The sequence below is a fragment of the Trichosurus vulpecula genome, chromosome 3, assembly GCF_011100635.1.
Source record: "Trichosurus vulpecula isolate mTriVul1 chromosome 3, mTriVul1.pri, whole genome shotgun sequence".
In the NCBI taxonomy this organism is placed as follows: domain Eukaryota; kingdom Metazoa; phylum Chordata; class Mammalia; order Diprotodontia; family Phalangeridae; genus Trichosurus; species Trichosurus vulpecula.
Window position 1 is genome coordinate 225,050,110 of NC_050575.1, and position 26,802 is coordinate 225,076,911.

Consider the following 26,802-nt stretch of genomic DNA (forward strand, 5'->3'; position numbering starts at 1 on the left):
AAAGTATGCTCCTTCAGAGCAGGGACTGTTTTAATTTGTCTTTGTATTCCATTTGTCTAGCATAGTAGCTAGTCCACAGTAGGTGCTCAATCACATGCTGATTGATTCTTTCCCCACCTTCCCTTCCAGTCTTTAGACAGGGTGTAAGTTCCCTCCCTCTCCCCTTTCTCTAAAGCTTAGATGGCGACAGAACACAGAACCTCCCAGTAGTTCAAATGAGACAGTATTTGTAAAACACTTAGCGCAGTACCTGGCACATAGTAGGTGCTTAACAAATGCTTGCTCCCTTCCCCCATGACCTTCCAAAGCAGCTTACTCCCAGGAGAGGACTATTAGATCATGGCTATGTGAAATGTTTAATTTATTCATCCATTTACAAATATGTACTAAGCTCCTATGGCGAGGGCCCCATACATACATCAGGAGTAAGGAGACCAGAGAAGACTGATAGGCCTCCCTTGCCCTCAAGGAACAGATTCACAAATACCAGACCTGATCTGAGGATGCAGCTTCTGCTCTGCTGTCACATACAGGCACTGTTCATCTTGCCACCGTTCTCCCTGCTCGCCATGTACCAGAATGCGGAGGGTGATAGCGGAATTGGGAGGAGGCAGACAGGAAGGCTCTATCAGCATTTCCCTTTGGTCTGTGAAGAGCAGCTGCTGCTGGACACATTCCTTCCACTGAGGCCAGCACCTCCCTGCCAGGACAACAAACAAGAATCTCTGTGAGAAGGAGAAAACCGGGCATTCTCTGGTTCGTCTGGCTTATCCTCAATTTTTATTGGGGGAGGAGGAGGCAAACTGTGTGCAATTTAGTTCCCAAAGCCCTTCCAGAGTGTGTCCAAAGTCAACTCGTGTTCAGTTCCTGAAGATCCTCAGTCGCACAGAAAGGCCCAATTATGCTCCCTCTTCTCTAATTCCTTAGATAGGAAGCAAACCTTGGAGAAATTTCCAGCAAGAGTTAAAATGAAAAGTTTGTTGGACCTCTAGCTGCCTCTAACTGGCCAGAAAATTTTCCTACCCAGAAGTGCATATTTCCCAAACAATAAAGGTAATAAAAATCTCAAAGAGTCGGTTCACTCCAGTGGTACAATTTGGGCACAAGGAAAGGCAGTCAAGGGTGATGAAAAGATTCCCTGGAAAAGGAATCAGGAAACTGGGGTTTGAAAGTTGCTTTGTCACTAATTTGTTGAGTTATCTTAGAGAGATCACATCTACCTACTGGGCACTAGTTTCCTCCTCTGTAAAGAGAGGGGACTGGACTAGAAGATCTACGTTCTAAAGGTCTTTCCTTTAATATTTTAGGGTCTCTCTCAGTTGTGGGGCAGCTTGGTGACACAGTGCATGGGATGCTGGGCCTAGAATCTGAAAGACTCATCTTCCTGAGTTCAAATCTAGCCTCAGATACTTCCTAGCTATTTAACCCTAGGTAAGTCACTTAATCCTATTTGCCTCAGTTTCCTCATCTGTAAAATGAGCTAGAGAAGGAAACTGCAAACTACTTCAGTGTCTCTGCCAAGAAAACCCTAAATGGGGTCGTGAAGAGTTGGACATGACTGAAATATGAAACCAGCTCTGGTATTCTATGTTCCAAGAATTCTCTGAGTTCTAACACATTGTGAATCTAGGTAGGAGGGCAATCCAAGAGAAGTGGCATCATTTGGAGCCATGAGCTAATTAGAATGTAAATACCTTGAGGGCAGCTAGATGGCACAGTGGATAGAGCTGGGCATGGAGCAAGATAGATTCATTTTCCTGAGCTCAAATGTAGCCTCAGACACTTAATAGCTGTGTGGTCCTGCACAAGTCACTTAGCCCTTTTTGCCTCAGTTTCCTAACCTGTAAAATGAGCTGGAGAAGGAAATGGCAAAACCACTCCAGTATCTCTGCCGAAAAACCCCAAATGAGGACACAAAGAGTTAGACACTTACTGAAAAATGTCTGAACAACCACAAAATACCTTGGGGGTATTTTGATCTTTGTATAACCAACTTATAGGCATTTAATACATATTTGTTAAATTGAATCAAATGAAACAGGTTACTGGCTAGAATTAAGAGCACTGCAAGAGATTTTAGAAAATAATGATGGAATAGAGTCAGAGGAGGCAGCTGGGTGGCTCAGTGGATGGAGCTGCTAGGCCTGGAGTCAGGAAGACCTGAATTCAAATCTGGCCTCAAGCATTTACTAGCTGTGTGACTCTTGGCAAGTCACTTAACCTCTGTTTGCTTTAATTCACTGGAGAAGGAAATGGCAAACCATTCCAGGATCTTTGTCTAGAAAATCCCATTGACAGCATGGTCCACAGAGTCACCAAGAGCCTGACAAGACTGAACAGCAACAACCAGTCAGAAGAAACTCCAGAGGCCCCTTAAGCAGGAATTGTTATGTGAGTAAGGAGGCAATCTGTGAGACTGTACCTTTGGAGAAGAATGTACTCAAAACAAGGACTGGGGAAGATGGTTCTTTTTTATGCCTAGATGGGACCTGGTCTAGGTGGGAGGAGGCTTGAGGCTCAGAGGGTAGCCAGTAAGAATCAAGCTACACTCCTTGAATGAATGTCCCTCGAGCCATAAGTGATTTTGTGGGAGCAGGTGGGGCTGTTTCTCAGGATACTAGAATGTAGAGGGTGCCAAGAGTACTTATAATCCTTCAGCAACATTGAAACAATTGAGCTTAGGTCCTAGCAAGCAAGAATAGTTAGTAAAAATAATAATCTGCCAGATGGCGCGCTTTCTCCCCTGAGCAGTTACACACCAGGAGAGCTCCTCTGTAGCTTAGCTCCATTTTGTTACCCCTCCTCTCTGGCAGTGACCTCCCAGTGACCTTGGTGTGCTCCTGGTCTCTGTCTCTTCCTCATATGATGGTGTCTCAGGATGGTCCCTTGCACCCCACTGAATTCGTATTTAAAAGTTGAGTTGATTACACGGTATAGTTTATACCACTTGTCCTAGGTACCAAGATTGTAGCAATGGTTCTGCACCTACCACATGACCACACAAAGTTCAGCCTCTTGTTGTAATCTGGCCAGCCCAGAGTCACCGCAGTGAAAGGATCCACATACCGATTTGGCTTAATATACAGTTGGCTTTTCCCTTTAACCTTCTACGGAAGAAATGAAGAATATTATCATTGGTAGTAACAGCACATACAAAGAGACATTATGGTTGTAGAAGAGGGTCAGGAAGGCTTGGGGTTCAAATCCTGCCTATACACAGATAGGCTGGATGACCCTGGGCAAGTTATTTAACCTCTTGGTGTCCTGTGCTACTCTTAGAGACCACAAGTCACAGAGCAGGTACTGATCTATCTTAGTACAGGGCTTTCCTCATTAAAATTTCCTTACACCAATAAGATCACAGGTGGATAAACATACACACACATAGCCAGATTTCCTTTGCCTCAAAAAGGAATGACCTGTTCTGGTGGCATAATCTGGCCTCTCAATCTCAGAACAAAAAACAGGAACGTGTCCAATTTGGCTTTAGTGCACACCTAGCAAAAACAATCTGGGAGAGGTAGCAAGATTAAGTTTTCTCAGAGCCTTCTTAAAATATTCTTGCTCACCATGGAATATCCCTCTGCAAGGCCCTTCTTCCATTGGTTAGTTCCTCCTGGAGCCTTCATTTTGTGAAGGAGACAGGCCCGATATTGAGTACCTTTTCTACCCTCCAGCTCTTTAAAATTCTTCCTTTTGTGTGTTGTCTTCCCCCATTGAAATTCAAGCTTCTTGTTTTCCCCCTTAATATGTAAGCTTTCTGAGGACTGGGACAATTTTTCTTTCCGCTTGTATTTGTATCCCCAGCACTTAGTACAGTCTCTGGCACATAGTAAGTGCTTAATAATAAATGCTTGTTTCCTTCCTTTAAATACCTAAATTGTCCACAGCAAAAAGATGGGCCTGCTGCACTATAAAGTGGGCCTTTTGGGTTCTACAGACAATAGAAAACTGGCACTATCTCAAAACAGAGATCATAAATATTCATAGCAGCATTTTGTGTCTGTATAGTAGCAAAAAAAATGGAAGCAAAGATAATGTCTATCAGCTGGAGAATGACTGAACAAATTGTAGTTTGTGTATATAATGGAATACTACTATACTACAAGAAATGACAAATATGAAGAATTTCAGAGTTACACGGGGAAGATTTGTATGAGCTGATGCAGAGCTGATGTCAGTGAATGACCACAACAAAGTAAATGAAAACAGTACTCAAACAACACCATAATAAACAATACTACAACAATGTATTGTAAACAATACTAATTAAATGGGGAAAAAAAAAGAACCCAATACTAAAAGGCAGCCAAACTCTGCTCAATCTTGGCTTCAGAAAACAGATGATGAAACACAACTCCCTCCTCTCAGGAGAGAAGTGGGAAACTACTAGTGCAGACTACTGTATACACTGTCAGGCACAACTTTAACTGTTTTTCTTTGTCACAAAGGAAGATTCAGTGCAGTGATAGGAGAAATACCTTGGCCAGTGGTGTTGGTATGAAAACAAAAGATGTTCTTTAACTTTAAAAAAAGAGAGAGAGATCTATATTTTCAGGGTGGAATCCATCACTCTTCTACTCTGTATGTGTGAGTATCGTATGTAAGAGTTCCATGGATTTGCATGAGTATTTTTTAATTATGAGATTAAGACTTTGAAAATAACTCACATTTTCCTTCTGGAAGTTCATCTTGGATGGCTCTTGGTTAGCAGGAATTGCTGTATGAGACACATGTAATTAGAAGAAAAGTGAACATTTTAGTGAGGGTGAGTGTGTAACAGGTGACTCCTGCCTCTATTCCTTCACATGACTTTCACTGATTTATGGAAATGATCCTACTGCAGCAAACATATCTTCCAACTGGGCAATGACAGTGCAACGTGCCCATGAGCTCCTCATTGCTGGTTGTATATCAAGAGCATGTGGTGGAAGGATGGTGCCCTCCCAGGTGGAGCAGACACACACGTACCAAGAAAGAAAAATGGGAAGAATCACTTAATTTACATATAGAAATGCTCCTGCAATTCACATGTTCTCCCATCTAAATTATTGCTATAGAAATTGTCTGACTACTACAGACTTCACTCCTTTGAGGATCTGGGGTTTCATCAAGACAGCTCTTTCTTCCACTGCTGCAGATGCCCACCTTCTACACCTTAGGACCATAGAATCTTGGGGTAGGAAGGGACCTCAGATGCCATGTAATCCCACCTGTACTTGGACAAGAATCCCCTCTGTGACCTACAGGCCAAGGGCTCACAGAGACTTCCCTTGAGGACTTCCAGGCAAAGGCAGTTCATTATTTCCCGTAGAAGTCTCTCGTTCTACTTTTGGAGAGCTAGGCAGTGCAGGGGACAGAGCGGATAGAGCACTGGGCATGGAGTCAGGAACGCCTGAGTTCAAATCCAGCCTCAGAAATTTACTAACTGTATATGACTCCGGACAAATCACTTAACCTGTCTGCCTCAGTTTCCTCAACTGTAAAATGAGGATAATAGCACCTACCCCTGGCTGTTGTGAGGATCAAATGAGATAATATTTGTAAAGCACTTAGCATGGTGTCAGGCACGTGGTAAGCACTTAATAAATACTTGTTTCCTTCCTTCCTCCAATTATTGAGAAAGTTTTTCCCCTTACATCAAACTTAAACCTACCTCTCTGCAACTTCCACCCACTGTTCTTAGTTCTTCCCTCTGGACCCAAGCAGAAAAAATATAGTGCCTCTTTCCCATCATGACAGCCTTTCAAATATTTGAAGATTACTCTTATGTCCCACCCTATCTTCTCTTCTCCAGGCTAATCATCCACACCTCCTTCCACTGATCTTCTTCATGTGGCATGTTCTTGAAGCCCTTCACCATCCTGGCTGCCCACCCCTTTTTGTTCCCCATCTTATTAATGTTCTTTCTAAAAGGAAGAGTCCAGGAGTAAACCCAGTATTCCAGCTATGGCCTGGCAAGGTAAAATACAACAGGACTGTGACCTCCTTACTCCTGGGAGCAATGCTTCTCTTAGTGAAGTTCAAAATTACAGTTCATTTTTGGTTTTATTTTTTGGCTGCCCCATCACACTGCTGACATATTGAGCTTATAGTTGACTAAAACTCCTAGGAGTTTTCCAAACTGCTAGCTGGTCAATAGATGAACTTTATGAGTCCGTATGGGCAAAAAATTCATCATCTTGTAGCCAAATAAGTGATGAGCCTCTTTGAAGTTAATTATATTTATCCACAAAAAATGGATATGTAGCTGTGATATGGTGCCAAAAGTACTTCTTCTAGAGATAGAAAATGGGGGTTCAAATCCTATTTGATTCTTATAATCTGTGGAACTTGGGTAAGTGGCTAAACTTCCCTAGGCCTTAGTTTCTACATCTGCAAAATGAAGGGTTTGGTCTATGGGGCCTCTGAGGTTCCTTCCAGCCTTGGATCTATGATCTATTTACCAAGCCCATAGCAAAGGTTTTTTCAGCTTGTTCAGAATGAACTTCAGGTTTCAGATATCTGGCCTAATCTTTGAGAAGTCACCTCCAATGCCAAGATGAAGCAGGGGGGAAGACTTTAGCAGACAATATCTACTCTCATGATAGAGAAGTGAAATATCAATGTTCTTAGGACCCTCAAAGCCCATCTAGTCCAACCCCCTAATTTTACAGATAGAGATACTGAGGACCGGGGAAGGAAAGCCACTTATCCAACATCAAACAGATATTGTATATAGCATATGGTTCATAGAACCATGTGACTTTAGACTTAGAGGATGTTAGGTTCAATGGCCTCTGAAGTTTTGGTCTCATGATCCTCTCTGTGTCTTAGTGCCATCATCTTTGCAGATGATGGATTGGACTAGGTGACCTCTCAGGTCCCTTCCAGCTCCGTCTATGATAAATCCATAATCCTATGAGAACTTGCTAGGGATGCAGTAAAGGCAATTATTACTCTGGTACCTAGAAGTTGGACAATATCTACTCTGAGGTTCCTTCCTATCCAGAGAGTCTAGGATTTTATGCTATGGGACTGTCATTATAGGAGGCTAATCCCATGTGCTCACACTTAGTGCTATGAATGTGTTTTCATACCCTCATGGACAGGCTCCTTAGCAGATACACTGACTCTCCCAATTGTCAAGGTCAGGTTTGAGAAGATGTTTTGAGCAAGCACTGTGATCAGAAAGGTTCCTGCAAGGAAAGAGTTAAGAAGATGAAGAATCACAGTTTGTATGTAACAATTCTACTCATCTGAGTTTGGTGAGAAAATTTTCCCTGCCTTTGGTCTTCTTGTCCATTGATGGCAGTGCCTGCTGCTTCATCTTAGTTGCTGTGGCTGAGACCCTAAGTAAGGATGGCGCCTGAGGGGGCCTGCCATTGTGGGAGTAGGAGAATTGAGAAGCAGTTCACACAGGTGAGCCTCATTATCACAACACAAATGGTCCTAGAAATACTTGTGTTATGCTCTGCTTGTGTGTTATTATTATAAATATGAGCCTATATAAAAAAAGGTAAATTTCTTATAGTCCCCCAGGGCAGTTCTGCCTGAGTGAGGTCTCTCTGCTCAGCTGGGGAAAAACATGGGAAAAACCAGCAGATGGGGATCCATCCTTGTGAGTGCTTGTGTGAGCTCCACATTTATCAATTCATGAGCATTTCCTGCAGCAGGGTGTCTGGCCAGCTGCTACAGAGAACTCTTGGGCTAAGACTGTAGGATCAAGCTAATACCACCCTCACAATGGCAGGTGACCCACATCTCCACCACTATCCCTTTTGTGTGCTGTTCCCAGGATTGGAAATATTTGCTGCCTCAGGATAGGATTACCTGGTTCAGGTTCCCTGGAAAGTAATGACCTCTTTCTCTTGCATAATAATCATAGCTCCTCTTAAACTAGCATTTTAAGATTTACAAAATGTTTCATATATATTATCTTGTTTGATACTCACAAAAATCATGTGGCCAAGTAGGTATTTCCATTTTATCTATGAGGAGGCCAAGGCTCAAAGAGAGGTTAAGTGAACTGCCCAGGGTCATATAGCTAGTGGTGTCTGAGGCAGGAATTCGAACCCAGATCTTCCTATCCACTGCACCATTTTGCATTTCACCATATCGTGCCACTCTGTGGCCCCTTGACCTTCATGGGCTGTTTAGCTACTGAATACAGGAGGGTCATGGTGGGGAAACTAGCCTTGGGCCAGTAGACCTGGGGCATGAGAAAACTAAGAAGAAGTTTGACTCAGATTTATCTGCAGAAAATGACCTAAGATTAGGTTTTCTCCCTCACCCTAAAAAAACACAGTAATTGAGAATTTACTAGGGGGCCCAAACCACATACTCCTATCCTATGTGAATAGCCAGAGGTGTCCATGGCCCTAGTCTCCTAGGACTTTCTCCTGTTACACAACTCTGGTAATGAGGTTTAAACTGCACCTAGTTCTAGTTAAAACTGGCTGCTAAAACTCTCTAGCAAGTTTGCTGATACTGCATAGTTATAAGTCCTTTTTCCTCATCCTGAGTTGGCCTTCCTGGTTAATTTTTAGGAACCCCCTCCTCCCCTTTTGCTATTGGTTCATGTTCCCTGTCCTCTGGGACAGTGGGGTTGTGAGGTTGAGGGAGTTCATATGTGACTATCACTGACTGCATTGGTGCATACACCCTCCTACGTTTCACTTGGCTGTTTCAATAAACCATTCTACCCCATCATAGTGTCCTTATGTGCCATACACCAAAACTCCACCCTAAATCTGCAATATACTGTAGCTCCAGAGGAGGGATAGAGAAGAAATTTTAGGCTGTGTAAAAGCAAAAAGACATCAGTAAAAATTTATTTTGAAAAAATTGTAATTCTAGGTCATGAATTCCTACAAGATTTTCCCCATCAATATCACTATTTCAAAATTAGCCAATAGAATCTCTGTGTCCCTTAACCTTTGACCCACAGGGGACCATAACCTCTGACACAGTCATGCTCAAGGGAAGTTACATACATGTTGCTGACCTTGTGACACAAGAGTTTTATCATCACCAATCCCTTCAACATTCTCTGAGGCCAAAGGCCTCACGCAACTCACCACACAGCACGGTGCACACAAGAACAAATGTAACACAAGAAAACAGACAAAAATGCACAGGAGAAGCCACTAAGGAAAGCCATAGCCCCACGACCGCAATGCTCTGACAATGTCTTGCTTGGCTTCTTGGCGGCTCGGCTAGTTAGCTTACTAGCTTGGGCTTTCCCTGCTTTTACCGCCTACATCTAGGCAGCTGCAGAGCAGCAGAAGGGTTGGTGTATTCTTAGGACTAGTGGCAACAGCTGCTACTTTCCCCATCCCCTTTGACTGCCCTGACCCTGTGTCCGCTAACACTCTGACCCATCTCTCTCAAAGCACTACAGAAATCATCCTATGTATTTTGACTTTTATGTCTGAAGGCCTTCTGTTAAACTATAAATTTCCTGAGGTCAGAGACTGCTTTGCTTTTATTCTGTGCAGGGTGCACTTGGTATAATATTGATACCGGTATGGTGTTGATCAAGTTAGGAGGGAAAATGAAGAAGACTCCTTAAATCATCATGCATCATTGCTCCTTATCTTTTCTTCCTGTATCATAAAAACAATTTTTGAGTATGTTCTAGGTCTTCTAGCCTAGAGCAGTAGGTAGGTTTAGGGTTTTGGTTTTTTTTGGAACAGGAAAGGGCAGTATGTTTATGCAGTTGTGCCACTTGAAGGAAACCCAAGAGACTGCCCTTAGAGAAAACAATAAATCTATCATTAAGCATATCATAAATTCTTCCCACAATTCTGCAGCCCTCTCTTTGTGGAAGAATATCAGTACTCTGGCTCATCAAAGGAAAACCAATGGTAGGGCTCAGGTTGCTTCAAAACACATCAATGGAGCAAGCATTCTGTAAATTCTGAGATGACACACCCATAACTGTTTATTTAGCCCAAGATTTTTAATTAAAGCAATTGGCATGTTAATGTAGCCCATACTTCAGCAGGAAAAAAATGACAAGTTGGGAGGCAGTAGTGCAGTAGAATATCCTGGCCTGAGAATGAGGGGACATGGTCTAGTCTCAGCTCTGCCAAGACAAGCTTAATGTCCTTAAGAAAGAAAGCACTTTCCCCTCTCTCTGAACTTCATTTTTTTTCCACCTAAAATTAGAGGGTTAGATTAAGTGGGCTCTAAGTTATAATAAAGAATGTTAACTCTTTGATATTAAAGCAAGGGAACAATAAACAAGCATTACCTTTTTCCGGAATGGGGATGCTGTAAACCTCGGATTCTTTCCCCAAACACTCTTTCACATAGGAGAAGTTTCTATTGGCTCCTGTCACCTCAAATGTCAGCTCCTCAGGGGAGCCCTGCGCCACAGACACATTAATGAGAAGATCTTGTCCCAGCTCCAAGTGGTCAGAAACCCAGAAGGCCTGAAGACCCGACAGTGGCTCAATGATGTGAACAGTGAGGTTTTTGGAAAGTTTGGAGGTGGTGGTGTTGCTGACTGCCCGAATTTCCAGATGGTGAACTCCTGGCTGAAGCAATGGCTGTGCTGTGCTGACCAGGGTCAAATTATGTGGGATAACCCCTTGCTGGATGAAGGATTCTGCCAGAATGATGTTATCTGACAATATTGTATAAGTTACCCCAGCTCCTAGGTGGAGGAAGAGGATCTTCAGTACAGTAAAACAACAAAGTGCACTATTATTTATTTGTTTGTTTGTTTGTTACTTGTCTGTCAGCTTGTCTCTCTATCTAGAAAAGGCCTGTACAACCTGCGGCCCGTGGGCACACCAAAGGATTTCAGGAAGTCCACAAAAAATTTAGAGGATATTTCCCTCTATATTTTTTGCAGGCCACCTGAAATCCTTTGGTGGACCATAGGCTGTGCAGGCCTGATCTATAGAATGGGTTTCCCTATCTCACCCAGGTTGGAAGTGCAGTGGCCATACAATATAAAGTCTTATCTTTGTATTTACCAGCAGAGAAACTTTAATCTGCTTTGTTTTTCTGACCTAGGCTGGTTTGTTCCTCCTTAGGCAGCCAACTGACCCTCAGCACCCAAGTAAGACTCATCATATTTGTCCAAACTTAGTGAGAATGCCAAATTGGGTTTTAGCCCTACTACAACTCAGAACTCCTTAGCTCAAGTGATCCACCAGCCTCATCCTCCCCTAGTAGCAAGTACATGCCACCACTTCCAATACTCCAGGTGCTTGTGGTATAAGCATAAACAGACCCACAGACATATCTACATATATATGTATTTATCAAACAATTAGAAATTTCACAAGCTAGAGTTCTGTTTATAACCTATTGTCAGTGATCATAATTTGTTAGTTTTAAGTAAGCTTGATTAAACCCACTAAAAGCCATGAATAAATGAAAATATATTAGGAACTTATATCTTGCACTTTACAGCAAAGACTCAGGGTCTTCAAATGTGCTGACAGGGGCATTTCTAGAAAATCTAGACTAAAGCAAATTGTGTTTGTGTATTCATGTCTACAACATTTTTATAAAGACAAACTTAATACTAAGAGAGACCTCAAATGGCGAAAGAAGACATTTAGCTTAAGCAGAGTATGTGGAATTAGGGAAAGAGAAGTTCTATTCATTTGCCCTGATGGTAGAAGATTATGGGCTCAGCTGGTGGGGCTTCTCATTGTCTACCCAGCTGGCTGCCTCTTTGAATTACTGCTAAAGAGCCTGATTATGGCAGTATGAAAATCCCTCAAAGCACAGACTGATGAGGCCAGAGCCAGTTTGTGTGTTGATAACTGTGAGTAATTCATAAGATCTTTTGAAAACGCATAGTGATTGTCCTTGACATCTGAAGTATAAAACAGAACCCACATTCATAAACTTTATAATAACTGGTACCACCTAAATTAGCAAGAGGTCAGTCTTTGGCCAGAAAATACATGCACCCATATGGGTGCCCACAGATGCTTTTAAAACCCCTGTAATTTTTCCCCTTCTTTTTGATAGTGAAATCTCTCCCTAGATTATACACAATTAAATTCATCCATTTGATTCCAGGGATTCAGCCCCTCAACCTTATTCTGAATGAAGAAAGAGTTCACAGAAATAGAATAGTGTCCTTGCTGTGCGATTATGGACAAGTCATTTCCCTCTTAGCCTCAGTTTCCCCAATGGCAATTTAGAGATAATCATATTTGCACTACCTATCTCCCAGGGCTCTTATGAGGAAAGAGCTTTGTAAACTGTGCTGGGAAATAGGAGCTGTTGTCATTTTCTATTCCAGCTTTGACTTAAGTTGGCTTAGTGACACCAATAAGAAAATCGTCATTGGGAAGGTGGTAACTGCTGCCCCCTTGTGTCTATAAGGATCGCTTACTCACCTTGGGTGGTGCATCTTTAACCCTGACACTGTAAAGATGGGCCAGCACTAATTCTGGAATCGCTACCTTCCCCCACCACGAGAGATACAAGTATCCTACATACTTTTCTGCATAGAGCACCACCTCTGGAATCAGAGGCCCTGACTTTAAATCTCACACCTGACATTTATTAGCTGCATGACCTTGTCAAAATCTTTTCTCTGTAAAATGAGGGGGCTGGGCTAGATGGCTCTGAGGTACCTTCCCTCTTTGGATCTATAAGCCTCTAGTCCTATGACCCTGGGTTTAAAAAAAGGTTCACTTAAACATCTATTAAATACCTGAGGTGTGTAAAGCCCTTGCTAGGTACAGGAGGGACAAAGACAAAAAAATTTCCACTTTGTATTGTGAGTAAGCTGCAAATAACAAGAATCTATATTAGGAAGGCAGAATTTATGATTTCAAAGAGAATCTCATATGTGCCTAAAAGGTCCGGAACCGCAGGATATAAGGAATTCTCTAGGCAGAAGGCAGGAGAACTAAAGCATGTAGTTACACTCCACAATAACAAGCCCACAAACCAGCGTCCCCATTTTGATATTTTCATCAAAAGCTTCCAGGCCCAATAAGTCCGCCTTACAAGGGTAATCAGAAGGCCACAGAGAAGCGAGATGGTATAAGGCAAAATCGTATACATGCTTCCCCTCTACAGTAAGAAGATTACCCACTAGCCTCTAGTCAGCTCAGCTTCGGCTGTAGGTGTCTCTGGCTCCAACCGGAAAAGGAAAGGAGGATCTTCAAGCTGTCCTCTCCCCTCTTATAGAGTTTTTGACATCATCAAGCGCCGCCTGAATGACCAGGGCCCCTCCCCCAGGGTAGACCACGTTAACGCACCTCCCCTCAGCCAGCACCACGACTCATCACACAGGAAGCTCTGGTCCTGCCCCGGAAGAGCAAGCCCCAGCGTCCAGGGAAGCTCAACGAGGCGAGCTGAGTCATTCAAAGAAAACAAAGTCCATTCTGGCTACAGAATCTTACCTCCATCAAGTTCAACTTGTATCCATAGGGCATCTCCATAGAGGGTTCTGCAGTGGGAGCTGTTTCCAGACTCCCATCGATTATAACAACCGGTCACAACGAGTTTCTCCATCTTGTCCCAGACAGTCACTTGCCTTTGGGCACTCACATGCCACTCACTGGCTGTACACTCGACAAAAACGGTAAACTCTCCAGGAGATGTAAATTGATGAGTAACATTGCTAGACAAACTACTGGTAAAAAATCAGACATGTTACAAACATCCCACCTGTGAAAATGGGCCTCCATCATTCAATGCACATCTCTACCAAGATGAAGAGCTGGAGGAAAGAGGCCTACAAGACTGATCAAAGGCCATGTTACCACCAGAAGACAACAACAACAAAACCACAAAATATCCAAATTCCTATGTTTTAACTCAAACACAAATTTAAACTGAGAAATCACAAATCCTAAGATCTGACCCATTTTTCTTTTTAGAGGTATAATAGGATGATGAGAGGCTAAACTTAGTATCACTTCACTTACCTGTCTACTAAGACGCAATGGGCCTGGAATCTGCCTCAACAGAGAGAGAGGCAGTAGGATTTGTTAGAAAGAGTCCTGGCTTAAGAGTCAGAAGACCTGGCTTCAAATGTTGATACTTACTAATTATAAGATTTGGGGCAAATCACTCTCTTTTCCTGAACCTCAGATTCCCCCTCTACAAAATGGGGCAAATAATGATTATGCATTCCTTCTTAGTGGGATTGGGAAGGTATTTTTTAAACCTTGAAATATAATAGAAATGGGAGCTGCTATCATTGCCATCATCATTATTAATTATATTTAATTATATGTCATAATTATTAAATTATTAAATATATTCATTATAATGATAATAGTGGATAATGATAATAATTATACCAATTTATCTACCTGTGCAATAGTTTGTAGAATATTAAATATAAAAGGGTAATAGCAGAATAATGACTTGTCTCAGGACCGTTTCTATCTGAACTCCATTGAAAAAGATGAGAAGAATGAGGTGATAATGACAACACCAATAAACAGGCAGCTAAGTGTAGCACAGTGCTGGGCCTGGAGCAAGGAAGACTGGGTTCAAACCTTAGGCAAGTCACTTAACTTCTGTTTGTCTCAGTTTCCTCAACTATAAAATGCAGATAATAACAGCACCTACCTCCCAGGGTTGTTGCAAGGATCAAATAAGTTAATATTTATAAAAGTGGCTAGAACGGTGCCTGGTACATAATAGATACTATATAAGCGTTCATTTCCTTCTCTCCCCACCCCCACCGCCCCAAATTAAGAAGTGTATCTTATGGAGAGAATCATAGTTCCTTGAAATTGTTATTCATCTGTTTTCGAAGAAAACCGGTGACATCATAGGTAATGTCTTGACTTGCAAGTGAATTAGGGTTAAGTGAGGCAGAGTTGCACAAAGTCAGCCTCACTCTCTCTTCCAGAGTCATCAAAGTCCAGTGGCAAGACAAAATTCAAGATGACTGTTGATGGCCCAGAATATAATGGATGACCTTGGCATCTTCTATGTCTGATCAAACTCTCAGGGTTCCACAGTACCTGCTTCAGCCACCTTCATGGACGTTGGATTGTTCTCATCAGCCCATTCCACTGGGGAAAGTCTTCACATGCTTGGGGTAGACATCCCCCTAACTCACCCACAGGTTTGAGGCCCATTGTTTACCCTTGACCTAGTTTAGCCCATCTGCAAGACTATTTTATTGGGGGTGGCTGCTGAGCATGCTATGGCTTCTCAGAGCCACAGATGAGAGTTGGATGACAGGTGGATACCAAAGATGGATGAACAGCCCTCACACTCGAGGTGCTAGTCTTCCCTGAGCACCCCATACATCCCAGTTCCTTGAAATAGTGATGTTGGGGAATCAAATGGTGACCCGAGAGAAGCAATCTAGCTCTGGTGCCAGTTGGGATTGCCAAAACCAAGGAAAATAGAAAAATACCTTTTTCATATTCTCCTCCAAAAAGCTCATATGAAAAAGAAAACTAGAACATAGTAATGATAGGCAGCATTGTCAGAAAACAAGGGAGAGAATCATTTTCAATAACGAAGAGTGAAATGAGCAGAACCAAGAGAACATTGTATACAGTAACAGCAATGTTGTTTTAAGAATGATTTTGAGCAAATAAATTATTTTGTCTATTATAAATGCCCAGATTAACTATAAAGGACATATGAAGAAAGACAGCATCTGCATCTAGAGAAAGAACTGATAAACAGAAATATGTACAGAACCTATTTGTGTCTAATGGTAACCATCTCTGAGGCAGGGGAGGGCGGAGTGGGGAAGGAGGGAAGAAAGAAAAAGAAATTTACATGATAAAATTTACATGATAATTTTGTTGTATATTTGAAAAGAATAACAAGTTGTGCATAGTAGATTCGCAGTTTCATGTACGATTGCCTTCTTTATTGTATTATGTTATGAAAATGCTTGTTTTATTCCACAAATTAAAAATAAAATTTTGAAAAAAAGAAAGCAAGTGGGCACAGCTAGGTGGCACAGTGAGTAGAGCACTGGCCCTGGTGTCAGGAAGACCTGAGTTTAAATTCGGCCTCAGACACTTGAAACACTTAACTAGCTGTGTGACCTTGGGCCAAGTCATTTCACCCCAATTGCCCTGCCTTCCCCCCTCCGAAAAACAGAAAGCAAAAAGGAAAGCATTCTCTTCATGTCGTAGACTATCCCAACCCTGCTCGAATCTTACCCATTCTTCAAGGCCCACCTCAAACTTCACCTCTTCTAGGAAATTCCCTTTAACATCTTTCTGTCCTTTGAAATCCTAAGCTATTCACAATCTGCACTACTTCTTCCTATATTATTTGTAATTGTTCTCTCATTTTCCTCATGTGTCAGTCCCATCTCCCTGAGAGGATAAACAATTAGAAGTCATGCTTTGTTTGCTTTTCTTAAACCTCCAACTCTGCTAGCTGATGCGCTTTAAAAATAAGAGTTATTCTCTTTGGTCTTGGTATGGAGTAGTCAACTGACATTGCTCCTAATTTTAAAAGGTAAATTCACAGATGTGTCAATAGATGGCGCACGACAGAAAGTGAATCTCCTGGATTTTGGAAGCTGAAGGCAGGGAAATGACTGTACTACTAAGAATAATATTATATTATCATAAATTTAGAGCTGGAAGACATGTCAGAAACCATCTAGTCCAATTCCCTCACATTACAGATGATGAAACTGAGGCCAAGGGAACTTAAATAACTTGAACGAATAAACATTTATTAAGGGCTTACTACATGCCAAGAATCATCACACAGGAAGACTTGGGCCTAAGTCCATTGACTTCAGCATCGAAGCACTGATGCTATGTGCCTCACTGCCTCTTCATGTTTGTTTTATTACTTTTTCAATTTTATTTCTATGGATTGGTTATTGTAGTAGAAAGAGCACTGAGTTTGAGGATCATCAGACCTGGCCCTAGAAGAGATTCTCTAAGACCAAAACCAACTTTTTACCAAGGCACAGAGAATTTAAGTGACTTGCCCAAGGTCATACAGGTAGTGAATAGAGATGTCATCTGACTCCAAATCTGAATTCCTTACATTATACCTGTTGTATCATATACTGTTACCTGTTTGAATTTGGGCAAGCCGCTTCTCTGGGCCTCTATTCCTTTATCTATAAAATTAAGGAGTTGAACTAGATGATTCCTAAGGTTCTTTCCAGCTCCAAATCTACAATTAAAAAAAAAAGATATTGCTTTATTCTCACAACAGTCTTATGAAATAAATACTTGGGGAAGTTAAGATTGCCCATCCCCAGAACACCTCAAATAGTGTCAGGCTCTGGGTGCTGGGAAAGGGGAAACAGCTATCTGAAGTTATAGCAACACACAGCTTGTCACAGATGTCCTATTCAGGACTAGGACATACTCTTTACCTGATGCTAGAGACATGGGGAAAGAAGCTAAGTTCCTCCATGTGTAGGGAAAGAAAAAGTGTGGCACTGCTGTCAGCACAACTGGGTTGGGACAGAAAGGGGCAGTTTAAGGGGAGGGAGAGAGAGAGACAGAGACAGAGACAGAGAGACAGAGAGAGAGAGAGAGAGAGACAGAGAGAGAGAGAGTCAATTGTATAAACGAGAATTAATTCAACAAGTGCTCTTCTGGATGCTCTGGCAGTTTGGAAAAGGAGCTATGAATCTGTGAACAGGAGAGCAAGAAAGAGAAGCACAGAATTGAGATGATGAGTTGGACAAATCAGGGACAGAATCCCAAATCCCAGAATGTCACAGTTCAAAGGGACTTCAGAGGCCATTTGGTCCAACTTATGCCTAAAAGAGCATCCTCTCTACAATATACAACAAATGGTCATCCACCTTTGGCTTAAAGACCTCAAGTAAGGGAGGAAGCCCATTCCACTATAGACAGTTGTTGTTGGTAGGGAGTTTTCCCTGATATCAAGCCTAAATCAGCCTTTTTGCAGCCTCCACTCCTTTCTCCTGGTTCTACCCTTTGAGGGGCAAAGAGAAAAAGTCCAATCCCTCTTCCACATGAAAACTCTTCAAATACTTAAAGATGGTTATTATATTCCCCATAAGTCTTCTCTTCTGAAAGCTAAATATCCTCAAGTCTTTCAACTAGCCCTAAACTAGCATGAACTTATTTGATGCTCTTCACCACTCTGCCTTCCTCTGGATACTTTTTAGCATCTTATAATGTAGTATGCAGAATGTCACATAGTCTTCTAACTAGGATTTGACCAGGTCAGAGTGTGGTGACATCATTACCTGCTTGTTCCCAGAAGTTGTGTCTCTCGATGAAGGTTAAGATTACATTGACCTTTTTTTTTAGGTGCCATAGCATATTATTTACTAATGTTGACCTCGTGGTCCACTATTACCCTCATATCTTTTTCAGAGAGCCAATCATTAAGGAGATTCAGTGTGAGTTAAGGCTAGGTGTCTAAGGACTTGATGTAAGTGTGTGAGGATAGGGAGGAGAGTAGAGAGAAAATGATGGGGGGTAGGGTAGACAGAAAAAGCTGCATTCTTAGATTGACCCCTCATGCAGTGACCAGTATTGGTGATCTATGATAAGGAAACCTAGTAAGCGGTTTCATTAAACGTGAACAGCAAGCTTCTGAGCTCTTAGTAGTTTCTCCTCAGGAAAAGAGAGAACCTTAAAAAGCAAAAATGGACCTGGAGTGTGAGGTGTGCTGGCAAATGTTTGATAACTAACTCTCCCGAAGGAAAATAAAATGTACTCACGACATACTTTTAAGTTTAATATGTATTATTCACATTTTCTCCATCTTTTCCTTATGTCTAGATGATCAATAAAAAAAAATTAATTAAGCCCCAATTTGTAGCATTTCCCGATTTCTGTGGTGTAAACACTGACACTGAAAATTTAACAATCTGCTTTTCGGAATCAGTTTGAGCAGGGTCTAGCATACCACTGGGTGTGAATAGTTCTAAGTTAGCTCATGACGGACAGTAGGCCCCTGATAGATCTTTGCAAACTCATCCCTTTTTTACAGGAAAAGAAAGTGAGGCTCATTTAGGTTAAATAATTTGCCCAAGGTTATTCAAGGCCCAAACAGTAGAATAAGAGCTGGAAACCAGGTCTCTTTCTTCATGCCCTTTCCACTAGATGACAGTGTAAGACCCAGCAGCCTGAGGGCTTGGGAACATGGGGAATGCTGCTTATCTGACCCTGGCTGGGTAAACTGCAGGCTAGGCCCACGGCATGTGACCATGGTGAGTTTCTAGCTGGCCCCATGGGCTATGGGCCCCCCTTTTCCCACTGGCCACGGTGCTCGGCCGGAGCCAAGGCCTACAGGACCCCCAGACCCCTGTAAGAGGAGCAGGAGGGCAGAATCTACTGCATCCCCAGCAGTGCTGAGGAATCTGGAGGCACCTAGGACAGCTCAGGCGCAGTTCTTGGCACAGAGAGTTTAAAATTGAAAAGTAACTTTAGAGGTCCATCTAGTCCAACCACTTAATTTTTTATAGGGGAGGAGATTTGAAGCTCAAGAGGTGAAGAACACATTCAGTTGACACAGATGAACTTGGCGAGTGTCAGAGCTAAGAGTCAAACTTAGGTCTTTTCACTCCAATCTAAAACATTCCTGACTCTAGCACATTTCTCTTCACTCCCGCCAGGCTCTGCACTTCTCTGGCCTTCTCTCCCTCACCCCCATGCGCAGGGAAGCTTCTTGCCCACTCCCTTCAGCTCCCTTTTAGTGCTGTCTTCCCCATCAGGACATCAGCCTCTTGAGGGCAGGGACTATCTTTCTGTTTGCCTGTATTTGTATTCCCAGCACGCGGCACATTGGCCGGCACATTTAATAAGTGCTTGTATACTGCCTGGAGGTTCTGGTGGAGCTAAGAACCCCTGCGAGTGACCAGAGGAAAGGTCTCAGAACCAGTCATTTCTCTGGGCCTCTGTTTCCTCATGTACAAAGTGAGGGGGACTGGACCGACTCATCTCAGACCCCCTCTAGCCCCAGACCCTGCGGACTGGGGGTGAGACTTCCAGGCCCTGAGAGTCTGGCCCAAGAACAGGCCTCTTTCTGCTCCCCCCAGCACCCCCATAGACACACGGGGTGGGGCAAACAGCAGAGCGGGCAGGAGCTGCTCACAGCAGAGTCATCACGAGGAGTGTCTGCAGTCTAGGGTGCACAGGACTAGGAGAGGGCTATCCCTCCACTCACAGAGGGGTGCCACCGTGATGGCTTGGGAAATGGGACAGTGCAAGAGAAAACCAGCACAGAGCCCCGACGTGAGACACGGAGAAAACAGCTGCTATTGAGAGGAAGCACACCTCCCCAAGAAGGAAGTGTACCCCTACAGAGCAGGAAGAATGCCCCTCTAGGCGTTAGCACCCTGGTGCAAAGCCCCATTTGCCTCATGCTAGTTACAGCTCTGGCTCAAAATAGGTTGGCCATATAATGCCCACATTTACTTGGGATTTTTAAGCAGCTTCAGGTCTAGTCAGCAGAAGAGATAAGTGATTGGTGGCTATCCTGCAAACATACACTGCTAAGCATGGCCCAGTTTTCTCTTACCTTGGGGGATAATACGGATCGATAGCTGTACCATCACCAGTGTTGATAATGCAGGACAGGTTTCCAGTATAGGGTGAGAGCAGCCATGTAAGGGTAATGGTGATATTGTCAGAGATGAAACATGCATTAGGCACAATCACTTGCAGACCTGTAAAACATGAGAAATGCTAAGTGTCACTGTGATGAAACCACCCTCTATATATTTAAAAACTCTTCTCCTCTGTCCAAACATGTTTGAAAATGTCCAGAAGGGAAAGGCAACACCCTTCTAAAAGGACCTTGGAAGAAGCTTGGAGCTTGCTAGGGCGGCCAATGCAGAAGCTTAAGCAATTTGCAGCAAATTAACTTTAATGCAAATGTGAGCACCAAAGGCCAGAATGGAAAAGGTTAACCCAGAGAGAAAGATGCTAGCCTAAGAAATTTTCTCCTATTTGGAAAGAGCCTATCTTTGACTACATTTTATGCAATCTAGAATAAAAGAGATATAAGAACCTAGGTACAGAGAAAGAGTAACTAAGCAAAGTTTTTCAGGCAGAAATCACAGTGAGCACATTTGTTTTAATTAAGGATCAAATAAAAGGAGGTCTGTCTGAAATCAGATGTGACATGTTTTTTTAGTGGCATGACTTTTGTTTGTGATATATACCTACACATATGATATGCCTGGACATTGTGTGCTATAAAGATAAAATAAGCCTGACTGCGAGATGCTCCTTCAGGATGCTGAGATATGAAAAAAGGTTGAAGATCCTACTCTGGTCATCCTTCTATGAGTCACAGAGCTATCCTGGCTTGTCCTTTCACCCGCACAGCCCATTTAGATCACTCACCTTCCACACAGTGGTACTGGATCCAAAGGTAACTGCCAAGAGAAGGGCACATATCTCCAAAGAATGCCCCATCTGCTGCCACCTGGCATGCCTGGAGCCCATGGCACTGTCCTGAGAGTATTGCAGCCCACAGGGACAGGTATGACATGCAAGAAAAATGGAGAACAAGTTTCAGAGAGATTTTTTTTTCTCTGACAGTTGCAATGAATCTGCAGAGGGAAACCAATTGTGCCAAAGGCAGAATGAGTATTTGTTGGCAAGATGGGAGTTTCAAGGAACACAAAGGAACCCTGATGTACACCTGCTCCGGAAATTCTACTAAGGAAACTGAATCCAATTCAGTTAAGAGGGCCTGGAGCTAAGCTCCAGGGCTATTGGGAGATCTGCTCTAAAACTCTTTTGTTCAGTGGCATGGGGCTGCCTGCGTGTTAACAAATTAACAGTTTTGTCTGAGTTCTATATTCACAGAATCTCAGAGTTGAAAAAGACTTCAAAGCGTATCTAAACCAATCCTGTACCTGTCCAGGAATCCTCTCCTCAGTATCTCTGACAAGTGGTCATTCTGCCAAAATACCTCACTGAGGAGGAACCTGCCAATCAGAGGTGTACTGGTAAATACTTAACAACCAGATTTCTGGGAAAGGGGAAAAAAACCCTAACAGCAATGTTCCTATGATACACTTCTAAGTCTAACTTGCATTATTATTATTATTTTCTCCACTACTTTCTTAAATCCAGATAATCAACAAAACAATAAATCAAACTCTGATTTGTAGTATTTGCTATTTCCGAGGTGCAAATACTTCCCCTGAAAATTTAACAACCAGGTCTTCGAAGCCATAAGAGCTGGCTCCAGCATACCTCTTTTCCCAGTCAGGCCATTCTAATTTGGGATATTTTAACTAGAAGAAAATTTTTCCCTACTTTTAGTTGCAACTTCTACTAGCTGACCTAGTTCTACTCTCTGGGGTCAGTCGATCCAAGTCTAGGCCCTCTTAGAAGCAGGCTGTGAGAGTAGGCCCTTCAAATATTTGAAGACAGCTATCATGTTCCCCCAAGACTTCTTTCTTACATGCTAAATATTCCTATTTCCATCAATCAAACCTCATATAGCATTTTCCCTCACCAACTGGGCTGCCTTGGCCTGGATACATTCGAGCTTGTCAAAAAACTTCCTAAAATGTGGTGGACAGAATGAAACATAATGCCCTAGACATGGTTCAACTAGCAGTGTCCAGGGCAACTAACAGCTCCCTTGTTCTGGACACTGCTTCTCAGCACAGTAGCCCAGGGAATAACTAATAATAACAATACAATAACAATAACTACCACTTATATAGTGCTTTAAGGTCTGCAAAGCTCTTTACAGGAATTATCTCACAATCCTGGGAGGTAGATGCTATTTTTATCCCCATTTTACAGATGAAGAAACTGAGCCAAACGAGGGTTAAATGACTTGTCCAGGATCACTCAGCCGCTAAAGCAGGTCTTCCTGACTCCAGGCCCAGCACTCTGTCCACTGAGCCACCTAGTTGCTTCCACCATCAGCCTTTTCGGCTGCCACGTTATGCTTTATAGGATCACAGGATTTTAGATTTAGAAGGGATTCTAATGGCTATCAAGCTCAACTCATCCTTGAAAAAAAGCTAGCTTTTGCTCGAAGACTTTCAGTAAGAGAAAAGTCTGCCTGAGAAAGCCCATTCCACAAAGCTTTTCCTGACATTAAGCCTAAATTTGTCTCTTCTTTGCAATTTCTGTCCACCGCTGTTAGTTCTGCCTTCTGTGGCCGAATAGAACATGTCCAATTCCCCTTCTACAGAATAGCTCTTCAAATACTTGAAGACAGTAACCATGGCCCTAACCTTCTCTTCTTCAACCTAATATTCCTAGTTCCCACTACTGACTTATACCACACTGAAAACACTATATCTTTTCCGCCATAAACTGTTGTCTAGTTCCACCTCTCACAGAGCTTATTACTTACAATCTCACACCCTGCTTCTAAGACAGAGAGTTTCCCTGTCATCCATGTTACTCTGGGATGGAGTACCCCTTTCACACATGAACCACAGATCAGTATCCCCATCATATCTGTCCCCCCAGAAAAGGGTGCTTCTGTCAAACACTCTCCTCCATGGAAGGGTGTTGCTGACATAACTGTTCCCCTTCGAACAAAGTTTCAGAGAGCAGTTAGAGTCTCACCTGCTATTTCATCTTGGATGCTGATCCCATCACATTCTTCCTCTTGCTCTGCAGGCATAGCTGCATCCATGGTGCAGTAATGAGGAGTCTGCCGTCCATAGAAGCCATCATCTATCTGAATGACTTCTCCTGAGCCACAGTGCATGGTGGCATTGGAACCTTCACAGGCTAGGCTCTGGCCAAACCCTGTGGCCAAGGAGAAAAGACTTCTTTGTCACCACAGTTAGGAGGTCTAGGGTGCCGATGTAGGGCCAGAAAGGCAGCAGGTACTGCCAAAATCTCATAGGAAGGCACTTATTTCCCTATTGGGCTGCCTACAGCTCTGAAAGCTGATATCACCGTGCTTTTGGGCCAGTCAGGCCTAAATTGGACCTTCTACTGCAGAATATACTGTGTTGGCAGGAGAAAGGAAATGAGTGCCAATGGAGATCCTAGAGCAGTGAAGCTCTAGGGAGTCTAGTTTTTTTTTGGAAAACTTTCAATTCAACAAACATTTATTAAATGCCTACAATATTTCAGGCTTGTTGAGAGAGAGTGAGGAAGGCTCCTAGCATACAGGATGGACCCCCTTTGATGAATCTATGGAAGGATATAGGTAAGAGTCACACAGGTCAGGCAAGTATGGCACTGTGCTAGGCGCTTTCACTAGATAAAAAAACACTGTGTGTCTTTTTCTAATATTCCTTTTGTGTTATATAGATCTCTTGAGTCAGAGTACATGTATTCAAATGCCAGCTCACTACTCATTGCCCATATGAACTGGGTCAAATTTGTTCACCAATCATCCTCAGCTTTCTCATTTACAAAATTAAGGATCTGCAGTAGATAGCCTCTAAGATACATTTCAGCACTATAATATTATGCTCACTACGATCCCTGCAGAGAATCTCAAGTCTTGGGCTTTGCTGTAAGCTTCCTGAGGTCTTTAGCACAGAGAACATTAAAAGGGCTAGGTAATGATAACTTCTTATCACATGATTATTGCATCTTTGAAAATACTTTCTGAAGGTTAGAAGGAAGCATGGACAAGCAAGACAGTTTTGAAAGTAACATGTAAAATTTATTACATATATGTATATATATGTCTGCATTTTTTAAAGAAAGCAAGCAGTAATCAAATGGAGAATCACAGTTTCATAAAGAATCCCTTTTGTGTATTTTTCTTTGTGTGCAGAAATACTCTTTTTTGCTGTTTTTTCAAAAAAAGATTTTCTGAGCCCTTCCCTTTGGTCAAAGGAACCTGAAATTAACACCAGAATACTAAGGAAAATATTTTCTTCCCTTCTAACCTTGAAGGTAGTATCCAAGCCAAGTGATCAGGAGTGGCAGAAGGTGGCTGGTCAGTCCCCAAGATAGAGAATTTCCCCATCAAACATGTTAGTCATGGTCAGCTTGCAGCACAACAGGAATCCACTTAGGTTGCTTCACTGCTATTCAGCAACAAGAGCATCAGTGCCAACTGAGCCTCTAGTGTTCCCCTACCCTCATGCCAATTACAGCAGTATCAAATGCTCCCCTCCCTGATTGGCGTAACCTGGTTTTTAAGACCTAGCCATGGACCTCTACACATCTGGCAAATATGGTCTTTTGGGGAGGGGGGCAGATTTTTTTTGAGGGTTGCCTTAGGTTGGCCAGTCCTCCAAAGGAGGAGAGAAGACATATATATATATATATATATATGTGTGTGTGTGTGTGCATAGATATAGATATAAATATATAGATATAGATATATAGATATATACACACACATATACATATACACATATACAGATATATACATATATATACACACATACACACATATACATACATACATACATATATATATATACACACACACACACACACATGAATTTGTGGGGAAGGAAGGAATCAGCTATTCTCAATAATTGTGATGAGGGCACCAAACTTTCCCAAGTTCCCCAAACTGCCTAAAACCAGCTTATAGTAGTAGCCCAGACTGTAGAAGTAGTTAGTCCAGTCTTTTGGCCAGGTTTTCCTAAACTGGCCAGGAAGGTAGGTGCCAAAAATATAGGTAACAACAGACTAGAGATGGTAGTTCAGGAAAATGAGGCTCTGGGAAGTTATGAGATTCACCTAAAGTCGCACAGGTAGTACAGGCAGAACTGAAATTCAAATCCAAGATTGAGCTCCAAAGCTAATATTCTTCCCCCTATATCACTCTACCAGTACTCAAAATCAAAGCTGGGCAGTAGTAAGTCAGGTGGCCTCATAAGGCTTTAGAGAACAGAACTATATCAAAGATGGAAGGAGATCAAAGGTCCAGGATCCAAGGCAATAGTCTGGCCAGAAACCTAAGCAAAGAGAATGGGCACTGCACCAATAATAAGTGAGGACCTCAATACCAGGCCAACACATTGCCTTAGCCAGAGAATGGCTAGCTGGGAGATTGCTGTTCAGTTCCACCCAGAAAATGGGCTGATGTGTGTCAGTAATCAGGCAAACCTTTGCATGGGGTAAAGGGTACTGAAGAGCGGAGACTGGTCTGAGCTGGTAGTGGACAAAGAATAAATCAAAAAAATGTGCCTCCAATGGCAGAAAGAAGACTCTCTACTCCCAATCCTCACATATACACATTAATCTGTGGGGAAGGAATTTTTAAATCTTGAATTCTTTTATTTTCTACTAATTCCAGACTATCTCCAAAGTACCAAGATTCAAAGGGTAGAAACTGGTTTCCAGAGCAAGAATGAAGAACCAGGAAGGCAGATCAGGGGATCAACATATAGGAAACATGAGGGAATGGACATTTTGTCTGACTTCACCTGATTCCCCAAAGCTTTAGACTTCTTTATATCATCTCTTATTGCATTCCTCACCCCTGACTAGGGCCAGCAGGATAATGGGTGGGGTCTGCCAAGTCTCTTCCTCACTCAGCCAGGGACTGAGAGAGGAGAAGCCTCTGACCAATCCCAGTGAAGAAACCATCAACCTTGGGCAAGGGGATAAGGGATCAATTTTAATACAAAGACTCCAAGGTGTGGCTGTGGCCTCGTCTTCTCGAAGGCTAAGCCACCAGAGCATAAACTCTTAAAGCCCTAATCTAATTTGGAAAGATTTATAGGGATAGACTATATGTTACATATGAGCACACACACACACACACACATATACATACACATACATATATAGATACATATATGTGTGTGTATATGGTTGTAGTTATACAGTTTTATATTTGTTGCCGTTTTTTGGTTGTTTCAATCGTTTCTGACTCTCTGTGACCCCATTCAGAGTTTTCTTGTCAGACACTGGAGTAGTTTGCCATTTCCTTCTCCAGCTCATTTTATAGATGAGGAAACTGAGACAAACA

The 26,802-nt window shown here is 42.5% G+C and overlaps 2 protein-coding genes across 2 annotated transcripts in view; one reads left to right on the forward strand and one right to left on the reverse strand.

The window, feature by feature from the left end:
* Positions 1-26,802, reverse strand: part of PKD1L2 (polycystin 1 like 2) — a 154,643-nt gene that overhangs the window by 123,507 nt on the left and 4,334 nt on the right. The window contains exons 3-11 of the mRNA XM_036749929.1: positions 23,469-23,654; positions 21,267-21,377; positions 20,437-20,584; positions 13,371-13,600; positions 10,238-10,642; positions 7,080-7,178; positions 4,671-4,720; positions 2,990-3,107; positions 493-700 (exon numbers count right to left, since the gene is read on the reverse strand). Of these exons, the coding sequence (XP_036605824.1) occupies positions 493-700; positions 2,990-3,107; positions 4,671-4,720; positions 7,080-7,178; positions 10,238-10,642; positions 13,371-13,600; positions 20,437-20,584; positions 21,267-21,377; positions 23,469-23,654 (1,555 nt within the window). The remainder of the gene's footprint in view (positions 1-492; positions 701-2,989; positions 3,108-4,670; positions 4,721-7,079; positions 7,179-10,237; positions 10,643-13,370; positions 13,601-20,436; positions 20,585-21,266; positions 21,378-23,468; positions 23,655-26,802) is intronic.
* The window catches only part of BCO1 (beta-carotene oxygenase 1), a 172,801-nt gene that overhangs the window by 46,871 nt on the left and 99,128 nt on the right, over positions 1-26,802 (forward strand). The window lies entirely within an intron of this gene.